The 17,354-nt window shown below is 41.9% G+C and overlaps 7 protein-coding genes across 7 annotated transcripts; 2 read left to right on the top strand and 5 right to left on the bottom strand.

The window, feature by feature from the left end:
- Positions 1-439: 439 nt before the first annotated feature.
- Positions 440-2,742, bottom strand: EAE98_011024 (uncharacterized protein). The gene is made up of 3 exons (XM_038958646.1): positions 1,966-2,742; positions 1,172-1,913; positions 440-1,121 (listed from the first exon to the last, which is right to left on the bottom strand). Exons 1-3 carry the CDS (start codon positions 2,392-2,394, stop codon positions 628-630), a joined length of 1,665 nt encoding a protein of 554 aa, XP_038805011.1. The 5' UTR covers positions 2,395-2,742; the 3' UTR covers positions 440-627.
- A 283-nt stretch (positions 2,743-3,025) lies between these two features.
- EAE98_011023 (uncharacterized protein) lies at positions 3,026-4,364 on the bottom strand. Its single transcript, XM_038958645.1, has 2 exons — positions 3,741-4,364; positions 3,026-3,671 (listed from the first exon to the last, which is right to left on the bottom strand). The coding sequence occupies exons 1-2, from the start codon at positions 4,283-4,285 to the stop codon at positions 3,167-3,169; spliced, it is 1,050 nt and encodes a 349-aa protein (XP_038805010.1). The 5' UTR covers positions 4,286-4,364; the 3' UTR covers positions 3,026-3,166.
- Positions 4,365-5,660: 1,296 nt separating this feature from the next.
- Positions 5,661-5,987, bottom strand: EAE98_011022 (uncharacterized protein; the record flags this gene model as incomplete). The annotated part of the gene is made up of 1 exon (XM_038958644.1): positions 5,661-5,987. The coding sequence occupies one exon, from the start codon at positions 5,985-5,987 to the stop codon at positions 5,661-5,663; it is 327 nt and encodes a 108-aa protein (XP_038805009.1).
- Positions 5,988-6,058: 71 nt separating this feature from the next.
- Positions 6,059-8,115, bottom strand: EAE98_011021 (uncharacterized protein; the record flags this gene model as incomplete). Its single annotated transcript, XM_038958643.1, has 3 exons — positions 6,059-7,229; positions 7,585-7,864; positions 7,968-8,115. 3 exons carry the CDS (start codon positions 8,113-8,115, stop codon positions 6,059-6,061), a joined length of 1,599 nt encoding a protein of 532 aa, XP_038805008.1.
- An 874-nt stretch (positions 8,116-8,989) lies between these two features.
- On the top strand, positions 8,990-9,610 carry EAE98_011020 (uncharacterized protein; the record flags this gene model as incomplete). Its single annotated transcript, XM_038958642.1, has 1 exon — positions 8,990-9,610. The coding sequence occupies one exon, from the start codon at positions 8,990-8,992 to the stop codon at positions 9,608-9,610; it is 621 nt and encodes a 206-aa protein (XP_038805007.1).
- A 434-nt stretch (positions 9,611-10,044) lies between these two features.
- Positions 10,045-12,471, top strand: EAE98_011019 (uncharacterized protein; the record flags this gene model as incomplete). The annotated part of the gene is made up of 1 exon (XM_038958641.1): positions 10,045-12,471. The coding sequence occupies one exon, from the start codon at positions 10,045-10,047 to the stop codon at positions 12,469-12,471; it is 2,427 nt and encodes an 808-aa protein (XP_038805006.1).
- Positions 12,472-15,722: 3,251 nt separating this feature from the next.
- Positions 15,723-16,866, bottom strand: EAE98_011018 (uncharacterized protein; the record flags this gene model as incomplete). The annotated part of the gene is made up of 3 exons (XM_038958640.1): positions 15,723-16,290; positions 16,369-16,546; positions 16,579-16,866. 3 exons carry the CDS (start codon positions 16,864-16,866, stop codon positions 15,959-15,961), a joined length of 798 nt encoding a protein of 265 aa, XP_038805005.1. The 3' UTR covers positions 15,723-15,958.
- Positions 16,867-17,354: the final 488 nt, after the last annotated feature.

The following is a 17,354-nucleotide window of genomic DNA, read 5'->3' as shown; positions in this document are numbered from 1 at the left end:
GCATGAAGAGAGCATATCGTGGCTAATAGAAAAGCACTCGAGATTCAGAGTCGAGAATGACAATCAAAATCTATAGATCACGTGCTGTGAGCATCTAAGAATTCTGTTGCTCATCTGCAATTTTCACCTTTGCAGATTCATTTACTTCTGCAGTTGCAGCTTCAATATTCATTCTATCGATACGAAAACAAAATCAATGCTTCGAGACTCATATCCTACGTCACGTGGAATGACATCCAAAGCTTTTGTTGCACATCTACAACATTGTCCCGTTGATTTAATTCCATGAATTTCTCCTATCTCATCTTGACAAATTTCCGGGCTTTAGGTTCGAGGTTTTGGGCGCGTTGAAGAATGGTTTTACATGAAAACTTCTGGACGAATAGATGGGCAATAGATGTTTTCATATTACACAGCCAGATGCACGATAATAGGAAAACGGACTTTGTAAATGTGAATATAATGTCATTAACTAAACAATCTCCCGAATCCATATCCAAGCTCCAACACCGACCAAAACGCAAATCCTCAATCTTCGATTTATAATATACAAAAAGATCATTTTGTCTTCCCTCTATCCTAACGAGAGTGCAATCTGCTGCATGGGAGTTAATTCATATCCCCCCCTTACAATTTCATTCCCAATGCTTTTCCGACTCTCAAACTCTGTCTGATACTCAGATCCAACATGATCTCCTCACTTCCTCCGGGAATAGCATAAGCTCTTACGTCTCTGTAAAGCCTCTCTACCTTTCCACCTTGTCCACCACGACTATAACTCAAACCTCCAAAGATTTGACTTGCCTCTCTGGCACAGAATTCAAAGGTAACAGTAGCTTGAGCCTTGAGACCTGCGATTGGCCCACCAAGTCTCAACATAGCTTCTGTCTCTCCCATCTTTGAGCATTGGAAAATGAGAGATTCGAGCCAAGAATATGAGGCTTCAATTTGACGCGCCATATGAGCGAGCTTGAGACGAATGACAGGGTGGTCAATGAGTTTCTTGCCAAATGTGCGACGCTTATGTGCGTACTTTACACTTTCCTCATAGCAGACACGGGAGAAACGGAGACATTGGATGATGATACCAATTCTCTCATGATTGAAGTTGGTCATGATGACTATGATATTGTTAGCGGGGTTTCAAAGACAGGATCACGATGAGAATTACCTTTGAATCCTTGGTTCTCCTTTCCGATAAGATTTTCAACTGGAACCTTCACATCCTCAAATGTGATATATGTAGTTCCACTAGACCAAACACCTTGACAATCCATCTTTCTCGTGCTGACACCACCAGCCGATCTCTCGATGAGAAGAACACTGACACCATTCATACCATCCTTTCCGGTTCTAACTGCAGTTGTGAAATAATCACACCAAATACCATTAGTGATCCATTTCTTTTCACCATTGACGATATAATGTTTTCCATCTTCAGTCAACTTGGCCTCACAAGTCAAATTCGCAACATCAGAACCAGCATCTGGCTCCGTGATAGCCAAACAAATTCTCTTGTCACCGTTCAAGATCCCCGGTAGAATTCTCTCGACCAAAGGCTTCTTTCCAAATTTAACCAAAGGCGGACAACCAATTCCAAATCCTCCGATAACATTCCACACAAATCCACCACTTGCCGCACGCGACAATTCATCTGTGAGAAGCATTTCATGGAACAAGTCCCATTTCTCAGGTGCAACACTCTTGATTCTATTCTCTGTGTATTGAGTTGGATAGTGCATACCCATCAATCCAGCCAGATATCCTCGAGTTCCCATTTGTTTGTATATTTCATCTGGGACTTTTCGTGCCTCGTCCCATTCACCGACATTTGGTTCGATTTCGGCCGATACCCATTCGCGGATTTCTTCGCGGAGAGCAGCATGTGTCTCATTGAAATATGGTGAGTGGTACTATTATCACATTAGCATCATTCGCAGATTTGCGCGAGTGGAAAAAACTTACACCCTGATACCACGATGGATCCGCAAACGGAATCAAATCACCATACGGATCCAACGGTTCCGATTCCTCCTCAACCTGCTTTGCAGCGGCTGTTGGAGCTGGCACCACAGCACCGCTCTCCGCCTGTGGCTTGACTGCTTCTTTTGCTGGTGGAGGAGTCGCAGGTGGTGTTGGTGGTGCAGCGGCTTTCTTTGTGTCTAATGATCCCACCTGTAGCTTTGCCTTGTATTTCTTGAGAATACCCTCATTATGGTATTTCCAGAATTGTTTCGAAGCATCTTTTCCGGCAACTCTTGTAAGAATCTTTTTGCCACCTGGATGGTCGTCTTGGAATTTGGTGAGATCATAGACATCTTCATCTACGACAATGAAGAGATCATCGGGCTTATTGTGCGATGCAACATCACTCTGACTGAAAGTCTTCGACATTTTTCTATATGTGTTGGTTCGTGTTGTATAATTTGTTAATGTGAGTCTTGCGATGTAGAAGTATCGAATGTAAATAATAAATAAGAACAAGAAAGTAAGTGGAGAGGAATAAAGTAGGTGAGGTTTGAGATGTTTTATTAATTATTCGGAGATGCTACTCGCTTTTGTTTGACAAGCAACTTTCTCTTTCACATGTCACTCACTCTCACTTCAAACAGACATCGCATGCAATTCTTGATTCAGCTGCACTCCACCCCGTCTTCCGTTACCATACCAATTTAATATTGCATTTAAACTCTCTCCACCCCGGATTTTCTCCATCTTCTACAAGTAAATCCTATCACCTGCCTTCCGGAAACACCTCATGTGCACTCTGTCTTACGATTTCCCATTATATGATTGGTCAATACATCGCATTTGACATGTGAAATCCTACCGGTTGCACTTAGCGCTGGTAGCCGGATGCCGAGGTATACTCGCTAACACCGAAAATAGAACACACGTGACTGTTCTCGGTACTTTTTGAGATTCAATTCATTCAAATGAACTCGGATAAGTGCAAACGAAGAACTCTCAGATAAAGTACTAAGTTTCACCGGATTCTTCACATGTCATGCATGCCGCTAGATCTGACTCGGGATGGAATCATTAAATGCTATGGTATTTTGCTAATGAACACTCAAGTCAGGAACGAGTCAACTACTAACTTTTGGCCGTGCAATGTTGCTTCAAAAAATCCTCCCAATGATATCGAGCGCATCCGTTCCACTGTTTAAACTTCGGACCATCCCTTATAAACAACCCTACTTCCATAAACTTGTCCCTTCTTGAGCAATACTTGTCCTCTCCATTTCGCCTCGTTAATTGCATTAACGTATCGACTTGGCTCGACACAGAATCCACTTCTAGCTCCTCTAGCCTCAAGTCCCTCAACTGCTGGTACGTCGATGTATTTTCCAGTATAGAATTGGAATGCAGGTTCGGTACTCAAGACTTCCAGATGGATACCAGTTTCTGGGTGAGAAGCCTTGACTAATGTCGCGAGAGGCGAAGATCGCGTATCGAGGGGAGTAGATTCGGATTTTGCATCCACGATGAAACAATCATCAACATTTGGTTCCTCAGGTCCCAATGTAAATTCCTTATTAGCTGTAATGCTCTCATATGGCTTTGGTCCAGAAGTAGGAATACCTCCATCGTCGACTGGTAGGTAGTCGTTGGTACATAATGTGACTTGTGTACCTTCAATTGTCGATTTGCCAGTAAGGTTGAAATACCTGTTATGACATCAATTATCTCTCTCCCGAGAAGCTAAGAATAGTCGGATTTAAATAAAGACTACTCACGAATGATTGGTGACATTGACGACTGTCTCTTCAACTCCCTTTCCATCATCCACCAACTTGACCTCATATTCCATACCCAACACTCTGACTTCCTTACCATCGACCTTTTGTTTTCCAGTAGTATAAACCACACTAACATCCAACGTTCCGGGATAACCTTCCTCACCATCCTCATCCCTCAACGTAAACTGCACACTCTCACCCCCCTCCAATCCCTCCACTCCCGGAATCTCTCTCAAACCCACCAACTTCGGGCCTTCCCAAACACGTTTACCCCATCCCTTTACACCACCATGTAAAGCATTCACTCCATTATTCTGCGCAAGAGTATAAGATTTTCCATTCAAAGAATTGATTTTCGCATTAGCGATTCGATTCGCGACTCTTCCGATCGTTTCACCAAAAAACGGCTGGTTGTATTTTTGATATAGCTCTGCGGTTGGAAATGATTGGACAATATTCACCGATTTGTCTTTTGTGGGGACGAGGAAGCTTTGGATGATGGCTCCCAAAGGGAGAAATTCGAAATCTGCTTCGAGAGGCATTTTGATATTTTCGTTTTGATAGTTGAAGGATGGAGGCTTTAGATGAGGGTGAAAAATTCAAGATGATGTAAATAGAGATTTCCTTGACGAGAAGAAAATTAGTGAGGTCATATGAGGAAGGAGGGGTAAATGTGTCTTCAGCCTGATTTCGAGGAGGTGGGGTGAATCTTTATGGGGAAAGTGGGGGTGGGTTATCCATAGAAGACTATTTTTCCGTATAAGTATGATTAATGGGAGGCTGGTTTTAGATGAATCTCAGGTACTTCGCCTAGATCATATTAATCCATGCAATTCATGCTCATCTTTAAAGCCTCAAGAGGACGTTGAAATGTTTTTCCAGAATCCAGATGTCAATTTTGCCAGCATTCTCTCTGTTCCTCAAAAAGGCTGGACATACCATCCCGTCAATCATTTAATGCTTATGGCAATAACTTGATATCTTATAGTAATTACTCCGATTCTATATAATATCTGTAGGACAGTGCTACGACATTGTTGAATGATACAAAAATCCGAGATCCAGTGGTTAGTGTCTCGCCAATTTTTTATGAATTTAGCGCTCCTGCCCCTATTTCGCTTCCGAGATTGATTCCTCTTTATCAACTAGCATGTTCTTGCGTCACCCATTAGTTTTCTGAAGCTTCTGTATTAGATTGTTCTTCAATTAGTCCCCACTAAATTCAATTTCAGAACTAATTGCTGGTAGCATCCAAGAATCTATGATCGAAAGCCTGAGGTCCTTACGAATAAGTTCGTCTGTGTTGTAAGTACTCAGTTCTAATTATAAATTCGTATAGATGAACCTCCTAAGGCTCCTAAATGACAGTTCGTACTTAGTTACTGGATAGTATAGGTACGTGAACATAGGACTGCCCGGGCTTCTGATGCACCACTAGAAATCCAAAATACAAGCCCTATGGTTATGTTGTGTTGGTTCTCATATCCCGGAACTTTCTCTCTCATCTTTGCTTGTCGTTATGAAATGGGTAAAGTCATTTGTAGTTGATCCGTTAAAGTTCTAAGCATCACCCACGACTCTTCAATGGTGTTTCGGGTTAGGCCTGCTTTTTGTACTGCCCATATAATCCTGATTCGTATTGGCCTTATAATCCTGATTCGTACCCTCCCTATAATCACTATTCGTACCGGTCTCACATGTCTCGGGATACGTGCGAAGGTAATTCATATCGTTTGTATAGTGTGGGGGATCCGAGCCTTGATTATTCACATCGGTCGGATATAGTGAGGGTTGCGAGCGAGAGTATCGCGAGGAAACACCGGGCAAGGGGGTGTTATTTGTATCATCCACATTCCTGTTCCTTTGCAATATTTTCAAGATTCTGCGGCAAAGAAACCACTGTGCGATCCAGTTGGGTCACTTTGTAAATGGCCGAGCAAGGAATCTTGCTTCCATCAGTGCAAATGTTTCATGGTCTATTTGCAGATGCTTCATAAACTCTTCTTTATTCGAATAAATTCCTAATGGTTCCAGCGTACTTTCAAGTGGAGCTCCGTGTCTCTTCATATGATCATTAAGTTTATCTTGGCGTACAAAAAACCTACCACAGCCAATATAGTGGCAATCAAATTCAAGGTTGGGGGCAGTATCATTGACGGAAGATTCAGTGAGAGGAGCTGGGGGCGTGGCTACCAGGTTTTTGTGCAGATTTGCCCATCTGGATCCTCGAGTTTCATCATCCATAGTTGAAAGCCTATCCGCGAAGGTATCTGTACTCTTGAAAGATAAGTTATGAGAATTCGCAACCCAATTATCTATGTGAGCTGATCATCTCTCCTAGATTTCTCGATAGGTCTTTCATCAATTGCAGATGCAAGAATCTGTTCAAATTCCTTCTTGGCTCGATATTTTGCTCTTTCTATGCTCATTTTCGATGAACTTTTTGAAGGGTCTTGGCTAGGAGTGTAAGGTTTAGCAGAAGCGGTAGAATAATGATATGACGAACTAGACGGGTAGGGATCGAAGCCACGGTCGGAAGAAGATGGTATTTGCATTGAGTTTTGCTTTGTGTAGGCTGGAAGACGCAATTCGTTGTTCATACGGGCTGGTGGTTGTTGTTTTGTCTTCAATGACTGATAATTGCCGCTTTCAGCAACTTCAAGTGTTGAAAGACTTGGGGAAGAAACTGGTTTTATGTTTGGCTTCTTCTTAATGATACCCACAAGATTAAAGGCCGGATCTCTTCCAAGGCAGACCCATACTGGTGTTGGCATGGAAACCAAGATTACTGTTGAAAAACTACTGAATCCAGCTTCAACGGTAATAGAGTTGGCAATAACGGGCATCATGCGAAGCCATTCAGCAAAGAGATCGGCAGATAATTCTGGAGCCAGATCTTCTTTGAGTCTCACACTTAGTAAGATCCTCGGAAATTGCTCATCGGCAGAAAGGAGGCTTGACACCGGCGATAAATTAGAATCTTGGTCAGAGTCTGTCCTTTCATTGCTCTCGAATGAAGCGGGACTTGGCGAACCCAGTGATTGCGAAGGACTCCGGAAAGACATTGGCTCCGGCTTTGGCCTTGGGCTTACTGAAAGTTGTATGCTGGATGGCAAAGCTTGATTTTGCGTAAGAACAACATGAAGTGGAGCTTTCTGTAATTCTCTGCCTTCAGGCATCCAGTTTTGTAGTCTGCAGAGTATTCTATTGTACAGAACCGCTGCAGTAAATTTTGGATATGCGCTCAACAGGCGTAATTCTGTTGTCAAGGCATAGGTGAATGAATGGCGCCCAACGCCATTTGCAACATCGTTGAAGCCACAAGCAGCAATAAGCTCTGTAGTTCCATACCCATCTCCTGTGTTAGCGGTGCCCGAAGAGCAACAGTCAAGTAAGAGCAGAACGTCGGATTGTGCTTCTTCCAAAGAATTTTGAATCCCGCCCCATTTCACCATGCTGAAACTAGGGTCTCGGGAATCAGAACGACTAGGCACATGAAGTATTAGTTTAACGAGGAAATCATAGAAAAGTTCTCAAGCAGGGTATCCAACACTCCCGTAGTAACAGATTTAAGAAGAACCTCCAGCGCTAATTCAATGTACGAAACAAATCCAAGTCCCAATATAATAACAATGTCTCAGAACAATTCGATACTTCGTTTGGTTTCAAGAAAGCAACAACTCTCACTGCCTGAATGTCATCCAGACAATTGGACACACTGGTCGAAACCGGAGCTTTTCACAGACTAAAACATTTTCAAATATGAAATTTTTTGGAAAACCGGTATGTGCCAGATTGAAGCTTAGTAGTGTCTCGTAGGAAATGTTTATTGATGACTTACCTCACCCAACAAGGCTGCCGGTTTTGAGCTAGCATGCCATGCCCGCCATAATAAACAATCTTCAGGTCTTCCTTATTGTCTCCACCTAGTTCACCAAAGTCCAAAATCTTTTGATTCAATTTTTTGTGGCTTCCGCCGCTAGGTATTCGATATATTTGTACTTCGTACTTGTAAATGGAAGCTAAAACAACACCTAATTCGTGGACTTCTAGTGAAACGGGCAATTGCGGGTCTTCGTCCTCCCATAATATGAGAAGAGCATAGACTCGGGCGTATTTGACTACAACACTTCAAGTTAACGAAATTTCCCAGGAGATTTGAACGTAGAGTCAGTCAATAGTTCACATAGAGTTATTAGATGTTGAGTGTTGGATATTACTTACTCTTTTGATCATTGGGATAGGCCGCATTAGCGGCTTTTTGCACCTTTTCACCAAAGTCGCGTAAGGTGATATGATACTGTAGTTGACTCAGATCATGAGGCTCCATTGAAGGGTCAGAAAAGACGTCGTTCATTTCAGTGTCCGTCATCGTTCTATTCAACTTCAATCATTGAAGTTTTAAAGTACGATTTTGATGTTGAAAGTTTTATTCCAGGATAAGAGAGAATCAATCTGCCGTCAGCCTCATCTCACTGACTAACCTGAACTGGTAGGTGGTATTAGCCTAGATGCTGGTAAATCTTGTGACATCGCCACGTTTTTGAAAATCACGGATTTCGAAGCAGACTCGAAGAGGAATTGTCGATGGTCAATGTAACACGCCCTTTTGTCCCGGATCTACTGATGGATTAAAACAATTATTTGGAGGATTGAGTAACAAATGTATTGTTGGATTTTTGAAGGCAGTTGGATTTGAATAATCTTCAAGGTGAGTAATTGAGCTAACTGGGCAGAATTGGGGTGATATTTACCTATGATTTTCAGAGAGGAGTATGTGACAAACATTGAGCTGACACCAAATCATACCATTTACTAATTCATTGACCCATGATATTTTCTCTTCGAATTCCATACTTCCGCAACAGGAAAAAATGTGCCAATGTTATATTTGCAGTGATGGAGAGATATATCTGGGTGAAGCAGCAATCGTATACCAAGTATCATGGGGGTTAGATTAAATGAAAAATAATAATAAAGGATGTGAAATCCCGAACTTAGAGAAACTTCCTCCTCAAGCAACATGGAGAAAACAAAAGTAAAAAGAATAATACAACTACCGTCTCCATATTTGTGCACAGAAGTGAGATGGCATCCATCACTGAAGTACACTGCACTAGTGTCGACAAATGCTGTATACTCTTCTAAAGCAACTTCGACATGTGATTTAGAAGTTTAACCCTCGTTTCTAGCAAAGTCTAATAACAGAAGATTAGAACTTAGAATCTGGATATTGATGCACGTATATGCAGCGGATCTGTGAATGTGGCCAAAAGAGATTAGATGATTGTACCGGAAGCCCTATGGGAGAGAAACTTCTCATCGATGCGAAGAATTACACCAATGAAGGCATTTCGTTTTTGATCCAAAGCGGGAAGTTCAGCTCAAGTAGAATTTTAGCAAACGTACGTCATGTTTGCAGGAAAATACCCAACGCCAACGGAGGTACGCCCAAACCACTTAGTTTGACACGACGGAAGCAACATCCCACCAACGGACTCCTCCCGTTGCTGCTCAATCAGGTTGTTCAGAATCTCGCGAGTGTCAATGTTCCGACGTTTATCCGACCGGATAATGAACCACCACCACCAACGAAATCAAGCTTGTTTCTGAATCTTTCTTCTCTTCCGTCCTCTTCCTACTCTGTATGCGTATCAACGGCGTCAATATCATCAACATCGAAGTACCCTTCAAAATCTCTGTGCAAGGATTCAACATTGCACATCTGGAAATTTCGGTGGAGTCGTCGAAAGCTTGTACCCCATGCTCTTAATGTCGTGGATCCAGCTGCAGCCCTGCAGCAACGGCCAAACATCACCATTAAGGAAGAGTTCTCGAAAGACCACCATCCAGCCATCCTACCTTGAACCCTTTTACTCTCCACTCATGAGTCAACACACCATGCTGTATACTGTACTGTATCATGCTTTTTTGTCGTGTCCATATACAATTTGGCCCCGTTGTCCCTCTGCCATCCAACCAATTTTTGATACGGTGGGGTATTAGAGGAAGTAGCTACGACGCTAATCCAAATACGGTAGGATGTAAACAATTAAATTCATCTTGATTTGATTTCGCATTTTATATTCAGACCCGAATTCACTCGACCCATTCTCTCTAACATTATTTCAGCCCATGTTGCCTTTAAGTTCTTGCTTCGTGTGTTTGTTTTGGATTCTATGAAGCTTCGAGCATTTTGTTAATCAGATACGCAACACACTGTACAGTATTCACCTTGCTTTTCAGTGAGATAACAAACATATCAATTGTTGATCAAGGTAAACACCCATACATCGAGGGTATGGCGGAGAACGACGTAGCCATGGCTATGGAGGTTGATCAACCTATTGCTTTACGGAGACAAAGAAGAAGTTGTATTGGTCCAGAGACACAATCACGATCAAATTCTCGAGCTTCTACGCCGTCTATGATCGAGGTATCAATACCTTTACCCTCAACACCCAGATCAAGAAAACCCAAGAAGAAGGTAAGATATTCCGACCCAGGTTCAAACCTTCTTCACGAATCTTCTTGCGGCTTGACACCATTCCTTCGAAAATCTTCTCTCTCATCTGCGAGGTCAAACCGTCGACACTCAGCACCTGTAAAGCGACAACTCGATCGTCGGCAGGACAACGAGCCATTCTCCGGAGAATTACAATTTGCCCCACTGCGACAAGTGTTGGATGGCAGAGTTACAAGGCGTATGAAAAGGAACCGACTGAGTGAGGAGACCAACAACATTGACTGGGAGAAGAAACATGAGGCCAAAGCAAGAAAATCGGAAATATTTCGACTCAAGAAGGAATTGGAGGAAAAGGATTACGAATTACAGTGTATCCAGGATGAACATGACGTTACAAGCCAATTAGGACTCGAGGCAGGCACAACTACTCGTGCAAACCCTGTTATCATGGAAAGATTTCAGGAAATGGAAAAAGAGATTCAGGAGCTAAGAGCAGAGTTATCGCAAAAGGAAGAACGCTCGAACGCTCAACATGACTGGCAAACTGGAACACAGGATCCATTCGATTTCGATGACGATGATGATCACAGTATCAGTATGGGCGTTGCCGGAGATCATGACGATGATACTGGCATGGTGATCGACTCTTCATATGACGAACATAGGATGGGAACTTTTGACCGTCCCTTTTCCACTTCCGATGGCCTGACAAACACGCACAATATTTCACCTCCGTCGCCACCTGCCACAATAGCTGATACATCTTCACAAAAGCCTTCCCATGCATCAATGTCGACACAAGCCGACTTCCCGGATCCTCTCAATCAAAAGCTCGAGGCTCAAATTCTTCACTTGCAATCCGAGATCAAGAGTCTTACTTCCACTTTGGCACTGAATAAGGATCATGAATATCGTCTTTTCCAAAAGTTAATGTCATACATCCCATCTGACCAATCTCACGATAGCTCATCACTCGACTCAGCACTTGATTCGATTCTCACAACTCTCACTATTGCTCAAGCTCAAGCTCTTGAAAGGGAGGCATCATTCAATGCTCTCTCAAACGATGTAACCTCGTTAGGATTCTCCACCGACCCGGAAGCCACCATCAAGATTGTTGTCGAACAATTCCGCAACGCAAGACTCGAGTACGAATATCTTAATCCTGGAGAAGAAACCGAAGGATTTGAAAATGACAAACTTTTGAGTATGTTACTGGGACGTCTTAAGACCTTAGTCGAGGAAGCAAGAAAACAAGATGAAACCATCGATCAGTATCATGCACAAGAAGTCATTCTTAGACGACAACTGGCCGCTCGTATTGATGCCTTGCAAGATGTTCAAAAGGAGTTATCCGCTGTTACAACCGCTGTTTCAAGAATGAGTGAAGAACTCGCCGAAAATGAAATTTCAAACTCACGTCTCCAAAGCGCACTGAATGGATACCGAAGCGAGGTCTCTGGGTTGGAGAATCTCGTCGAGAAAATCGAAAAGGAGCACAAAGTCGTCGAGGATGATTTGAAACGTGGAATTCATAACCTAGACGATCAACTGCAGCACGAAATTTTCAGGGCAAACGCATTTGCTATGGAGCTTGAAGGAAAGAACATGATTGTAGGCGAACTTTCGACAAGATTAACGGCTGCTTTGAATACTTCTGCCAACCTCCGGGATCTTCTCAATGAGAAAGATGGACAAATCCTTCTCTCAGATCGACGAATCAGCGAGGATTTAACAGAACGCGATGAGAGAATAGCAGAGCTTCAGGAAGAACTGGAGAGAACAACATATATTCTGAAGAACACTCAAAAGGCGGTTGAGAACTTGCGACAAGAAAATTCGGATTTGAAGACCGAAAACGAAGATCTTGAGAACTGCGCAGAACAATTAAAGGGACTAGTCAGCAAGGAAAAGAGAAGAGGAAAGAAAGCAGTTGATGGATTGTTGAAACAAATCGCGAGCATTGGGGATTCCGCAAAGGGATACATGGAGAGTGAGAATGAGTCCAGTGAGACGGAAGCTGGAGAATTCACAAGGAATTTGCAAATCAAAGCCCCGATTGTCAAGAAAGGTCAGTTTCTAGATGCGACAATGGCGAGAAGAAGATCAAGTGGTAGAGTGGGAGCTAGTGAGAAGAAGAAGAGGAGAAGATTTGATAGTGGATTGGGATTTTTGGAGGAGGAAGAAGATGAAGCTGAGGATGAGGGCGAGGAGAGAGGGGATATGTGCAGTAAGAGGGAGGAAGTGGATTCGCTTGCTTGATTTATTACGCTTTCACTAATGACTGTCTGGATTTCTGGAGTTGGATGCCGGATAGCTTATACCATATTGTACTGTAACGCTCTATACCATTTGGGGACTGGGAATGGGGTGGATTGGATAGGAAGGCATATACATGGTATGAGTGGGAAACTGGATAGACAGACGGGTGAAAAGAAGTCCGTCTGTCTATCAAACATATCTGTCGATATAGTTCTATTTGTTTTATTTTGTTATTCTGCGGTATGTCTAGAATAGGGAAAATTGGCTGGAGTGGTATGATATGACACGATACCACTTTTTATGTATGCGAATGAAGATTTGCTGGTGAACATGATATTAGGGTACTTTTTTTTAGCTAGTTGTAATGATACAGATAATTTAGTATATGTTCTACTTATGTTTATCTTGACTCCATGATTACATGTGCTCTATTCATGCATGTACACTCAGAGTCCTCGCTCCCTTGATAGAGCGAGGTCATACATTTGAATCGAGCTCTAGCAACGATAGTTGTGTTTGGGATATATATAATGTGATAAAATTGAGTGCAACATTATCATGAGTGCTCCTTTTGGATTACACGTATGAGTGGATTTTGTTAATAGTGATTCTGTCGTGACATGGATTGAACTAATCTTTCTTATATTCATGAACGTGAAATGTTGAAAATGGGGATTTGGGAGATATTGGTCTTTATTGGAGGGTGATTGTTGTGGTAGGAGAGGTGGTTTAGGTGAGGTGAGGTGAGGTTTGGGTTTGGGTTTGAAGTATGATGAAGTTGTTTGGTTTGGGTTTGGTTGATAAAGGAGGGTAAGGAAGAATTTGAGATGGTGATAATAGTGATGTTTGGAGGATTTTATGTTTATTGTTTGTTGTTTGTTGGAAAGAGAGAGGAAGGGTGGTAAGGGTGGTAAGGGGGGAGTTAGTTTAAAAGATAGTAATGGTTGAATGAGAATTAGAAAGGGATATTGAAAAAGAAGAGGGGACAATTCCGTGAGATATTCAGCTTTTTATATTCATTCAACTTTTTGAGTATATTAAATATTGCATTTATAAATTAAAAGCCTTGAACTATATCTCAATAAAAAAGAACAATGAAAATGTGTTCTCATAATCTTCTACTTCTATTCACAGAAAATCCCTTACCCGAAAAATCTCCTCCTTTTCCCCTCCAAACCCCCTTTATCCCCCAACTCAATCAACTATTCCAACAGAACCCTTACAATCCCCATGAATCCAACAACTTTTCTCAAACCCCCATCTCTTCTTCTCTCCCCCCTCCTTTCCAAAAACTTAAAATTCCCAAATCTCAAAAATCTCAAAAAAATCAACTTTTTCTTACTCACAACTTTTTCGAGACTTTATTTTAAAACTTAATGGAAGGAATCAAACAACTCTCTGGTTTGGAATTAAGATAATCAACTTTTGAGATATGCAACAAGGAGGGGAAAGATTTGAAATCAGGTGTTTTGAAGAGCTGTAGTTGGTTCGCTAGGGTTCGGAGATGGGGGATTGTTGTTCCGAAAAGGGGTTGGGAAGGAGAGGTTTGGGATGGGATGGGTTGTTTATGGAACTACAACTTTTTGGAAGCTGGGTTGTTGTTGATGTTGGTTGGGATTGTGGATTGTGGATTTGAAAATTGGGGGATATAGAATGCTGAATGTGTGATGTGATGTATGGGATGTTTGTGTGAGGATTTTTAGTTGTGGAGTTTTGTGATTTTGTAATTTTGCATGTGAAGTTGAAAGACTGGTTTTGTTTGAAAGAGGAGAGAAAAAGTTGACAAGAAGTATTGATAGGAAATGGATAAGAGAAATAAGTCCCTGAAATTTGCTTGCTTAATAAAATGATGAATTTTTGTAGTTGTACTCTTCCTGCCCCTTCATTATCAGATGTCCATATTCTTCCTGTAATAAATTCCTTGATGTTCTCCTTCTCGCTTAGTACTAGGACATTGAAGTTTGGTAGGTCTTTATGTTTGGAGGATGTGAAGAATGTTGGAGATTCTGTTGCTTGAGCTTTATTTCTTTGCAGAACTGTGATTAATTAGTTGTCTTTATCCTCAGAAACGTTTCTCCATGTATCAATTTCTCAATACGCTGTGAGGAAAGTTCTTTCCTTTCCAAAATCTTGGGACTGCAGCTGGCTGTCTCAAGTGCCAGTAGTCTTTTGTTCGCTGATTATCTTTTCTCTTTTCCTATGTCTATCCTACATCTTGTGGTTTATTGCTTGATCAGAGTTGATGTATTTTTCAATCCTTCAATTGTGATTGGAATGTAACTTAGGCCTCAAGTCTATCCAAATGGTGTTCATGACCAAGATTCTATACATGTCTCCTCACAACCACACTGTTCACCTACACTTATATCTATAATATCCTTAGACGCCGAAAGATATATTATCACAAATTGAATCTGTTGTAAATTACATCTCCCAATCCACCTCTCATATCCCAAAGTAACAACAAAACATATCAACTCTCATGAAGTAATCTTCCCTTTCCCCCTTCTCCCTCATCAACAACCTCCAACACCACAAAATCAACTTTTATTACAGGAAAAAGTTGTTTAAATGATAGAAAACCTGTTCACTAACATCAGCAAAGTCCATTCTTTCAAACAAAGCCAACCTTGAAGCAAAATTCCAAGATGTCAAAAATCTCCCCAAAAATCAACTTTGAGATCTCTCCTGAAATTAACCTCGAAGTTTAGAAAATAACTTGGAAAATCTAAAATCAACTATTTCAGATATGCAACAAGAAATTCTCGAGGTGCAACAGGATCATGTGCTTTGAGGTTTTGGGGAGTTTGGTTGGATGGTCGGAGAAGGGGGATGGTTATTCCGAGTCCGATGTTTAACCATGGTGGTTCGTGCACGAAGTTGATCTGTTTGGGTTTGGGTAGCACGTGGGTGGCTTGAGGGTGGCTGTGTGGACTGTGCTCAATAACGCTTGCTTACAACTCCAGCTTTACTAACAGGAGGAAGCTAGTTCTTGGGATTTTTCAAGGGGAAAAAAAACCCTCTTATAGTACTTGATGTTTCTTGCTGACTCCTGTCTTACTAGCTGTCATGTCACTTCTTATTTTGCAAAGGAGATGGAGACTACAAAAAGAGCTTTCCTCCAGGAAGGAGGTTGATAGAAGATGGTAGATTCCTTGAATTTACGCCCTCTTATTCCTCTTACAAGGTACCGAAATGTGTGATGTACCGGAAGAGTCAAATTACTGATACACATACTGATAAGTATTTCAAGTTTAATATGTATAGTTACTTTCAACTTTAACAACCTTAACCTCTCTTCAGTATCGATGCCAAGCAGCAAAGTTGCCCAATTCTACTCTACAACTTCACACCCTGTCTCTAGGGTGCCCTTGAAGAAAAGCAATAGAATACTCAGATCCCTCGACCTGATAATCCCCTCTTGCAATTTTTCAGGTTTCAAATATATTTTCATTAAAGCACCCCATATCTATCGACCCAAACTTTCTTACTTCCTCTCCCATGGTAACTCCATTCCTGGCGTATAAAGTACTCCATCACTCGGTTTCGGTTTCCACATCCACCACGTAGTCTTTCCTCTACACTCGTGCGCCATTTTACGCCAAAGGAATCCTGGTTTTCCGTTCTTGTAAGTGGTATCTACGATCACCTTATGAATGGTTCGGAAACCATATTTCTCATACAGAGATATCCCCCCAGCAGATGCCTCTACAAGTGCTTCTACATCCATATCTGAGATCTTGGACATTCCGTAATCCATGAGTGAAGATCCGTAACCACGACCACGGTGGTCGGGGAGGGTAAACATCATGGAGAGTTCTGGAAATATTAGCATGAAGAACATGGAAGGTAAGACTCTTTAAGGGAAATAAAAGGGGACCTGAGGAATCTACTCACGAGCATGAGGTCTTGTCATCCTTGTCGCTCTCATCCCAAATACTTGAAAAAGAACCACCTTTACAAATTCGCGTGCTTCGCCTTCGGGCCACAAAGATATAAGGCTATTGTCCCCCTTTTTCTCCGCATTACCCGTTCCATCACTCTTGTTGCCATGATTTCCTTCATTTTCGCCACTCTCTTCATCTTTTTCTCATTGAATGGACTTACTTCATGAAATAACCAATTTGCTGCCACCAAAACCCTTCCAGCGTCCTCTCCTTGATCATCTTCATCAACAATATACACCCAAAAACTATCTTTATCTGCTTGATGAGATTCCCAGAATCGTTCCTTGAGCCCCTGGACTGCAGTAGCTACTCCTTCGGCCGTGGGTTCTTTGATCGGGACAATGATACCCAGAAACGGGTTATAAGGATCAGCATACGATTCCCAAAGGCAATCTACTACAAGGCAAAATTCTTCAAAAGTTGCGACTGTGCGAAGAGTGGGGGTCATGGTGGGTTCGAGCGAGATATGGGCCCAGGACAATAGATTTTGGTTAGGATAAAGGGGTTTTAGGAGGCGAATCTCAAATTCAAAAGCTCAGAGCCGCTGATTATGGTTTTTGACATGAGGCATTTCCAAAAAATATAGAGTCTGAAGAAAAACAATAATTGACCTTCCTCGTAACTTTCGAGGCGCAGCTCATAGAGATACATGGATACATAAGCACTTGTGCATATGGACTCCCAAGCTTACTATTACCATTAGATATCTTCAGCTATCATACGGGAAGCACGTTGGTGTTGTTGGTGACTGTTGGAAAAATTATGCATGACAAGGGTGACTCTGTAAATAGCCAATAGGCGATTTTGAGGTGATCAATTTGGTTTGGCCACATCGATTACCTGCACCTGCATTCCCATTTGGTTGAATGGATATTGGATATTGATCTCAAGATATAAGGTAACTTAGGTAAGTGCGCGCTGTTTCTATTCCTGTAT

Source organism: Botrytis deweyae, assembly GCF_014898535.1.
Source record: "Botrytis deweyae strain B1 chromosome Unknown BDEW_043, whole genome shotgun sequence".
Taxonomy (NCBI): Eukaryota; Fungi; Ascomycota; class Leotiomycetes; order Helotiales; family Sclerotiniaceae; genus Botrytis; species Botrytis deweyae.
This window is presented reverse-complemented; position numbering and strand designations above follow the sequence as displayed.

Excerpts from the sequence above, each read along its gene's own strand:
- EAE98_011024 (XM_038958646.1), bottom strand. The coding sequence starts at position 2,394 with ATGTCGAAGACTTTCAGTCAGAGTGATGTTGCATCGCACAATAAGCCC. Across the intron at positions 1,914-1,965 it reads ATCCATCGTGGTATCAGGGT|TACCACTCACCATATTTCAA; the intron begins GTAAGTTTTTTC and ends ATGTGATAATAG. Across the intron at positions 1,122-1,171 it reads GGAGAACCAAGGATTCAAAG|TCATCATGACCAACTTCAAT; the intron begins GTAATTCTCATC and ends ACAATATCATAG.
- EAE98_011023 (XM_038958645.1), bottom strand. The coding sequence starts at position 4,285 with ATGCCTCTCGAAGCAGATTTCGAATTTCTCCCTTTGGGAGCCATCATC. Across the intron at positions 3,672-3,740 it reads GTCAATGTCACCAATCATTC|GTATTTCAACCTTACTGGCA; the intron begins GTGAGTAGTCTT and ends ATGTCATAACAG.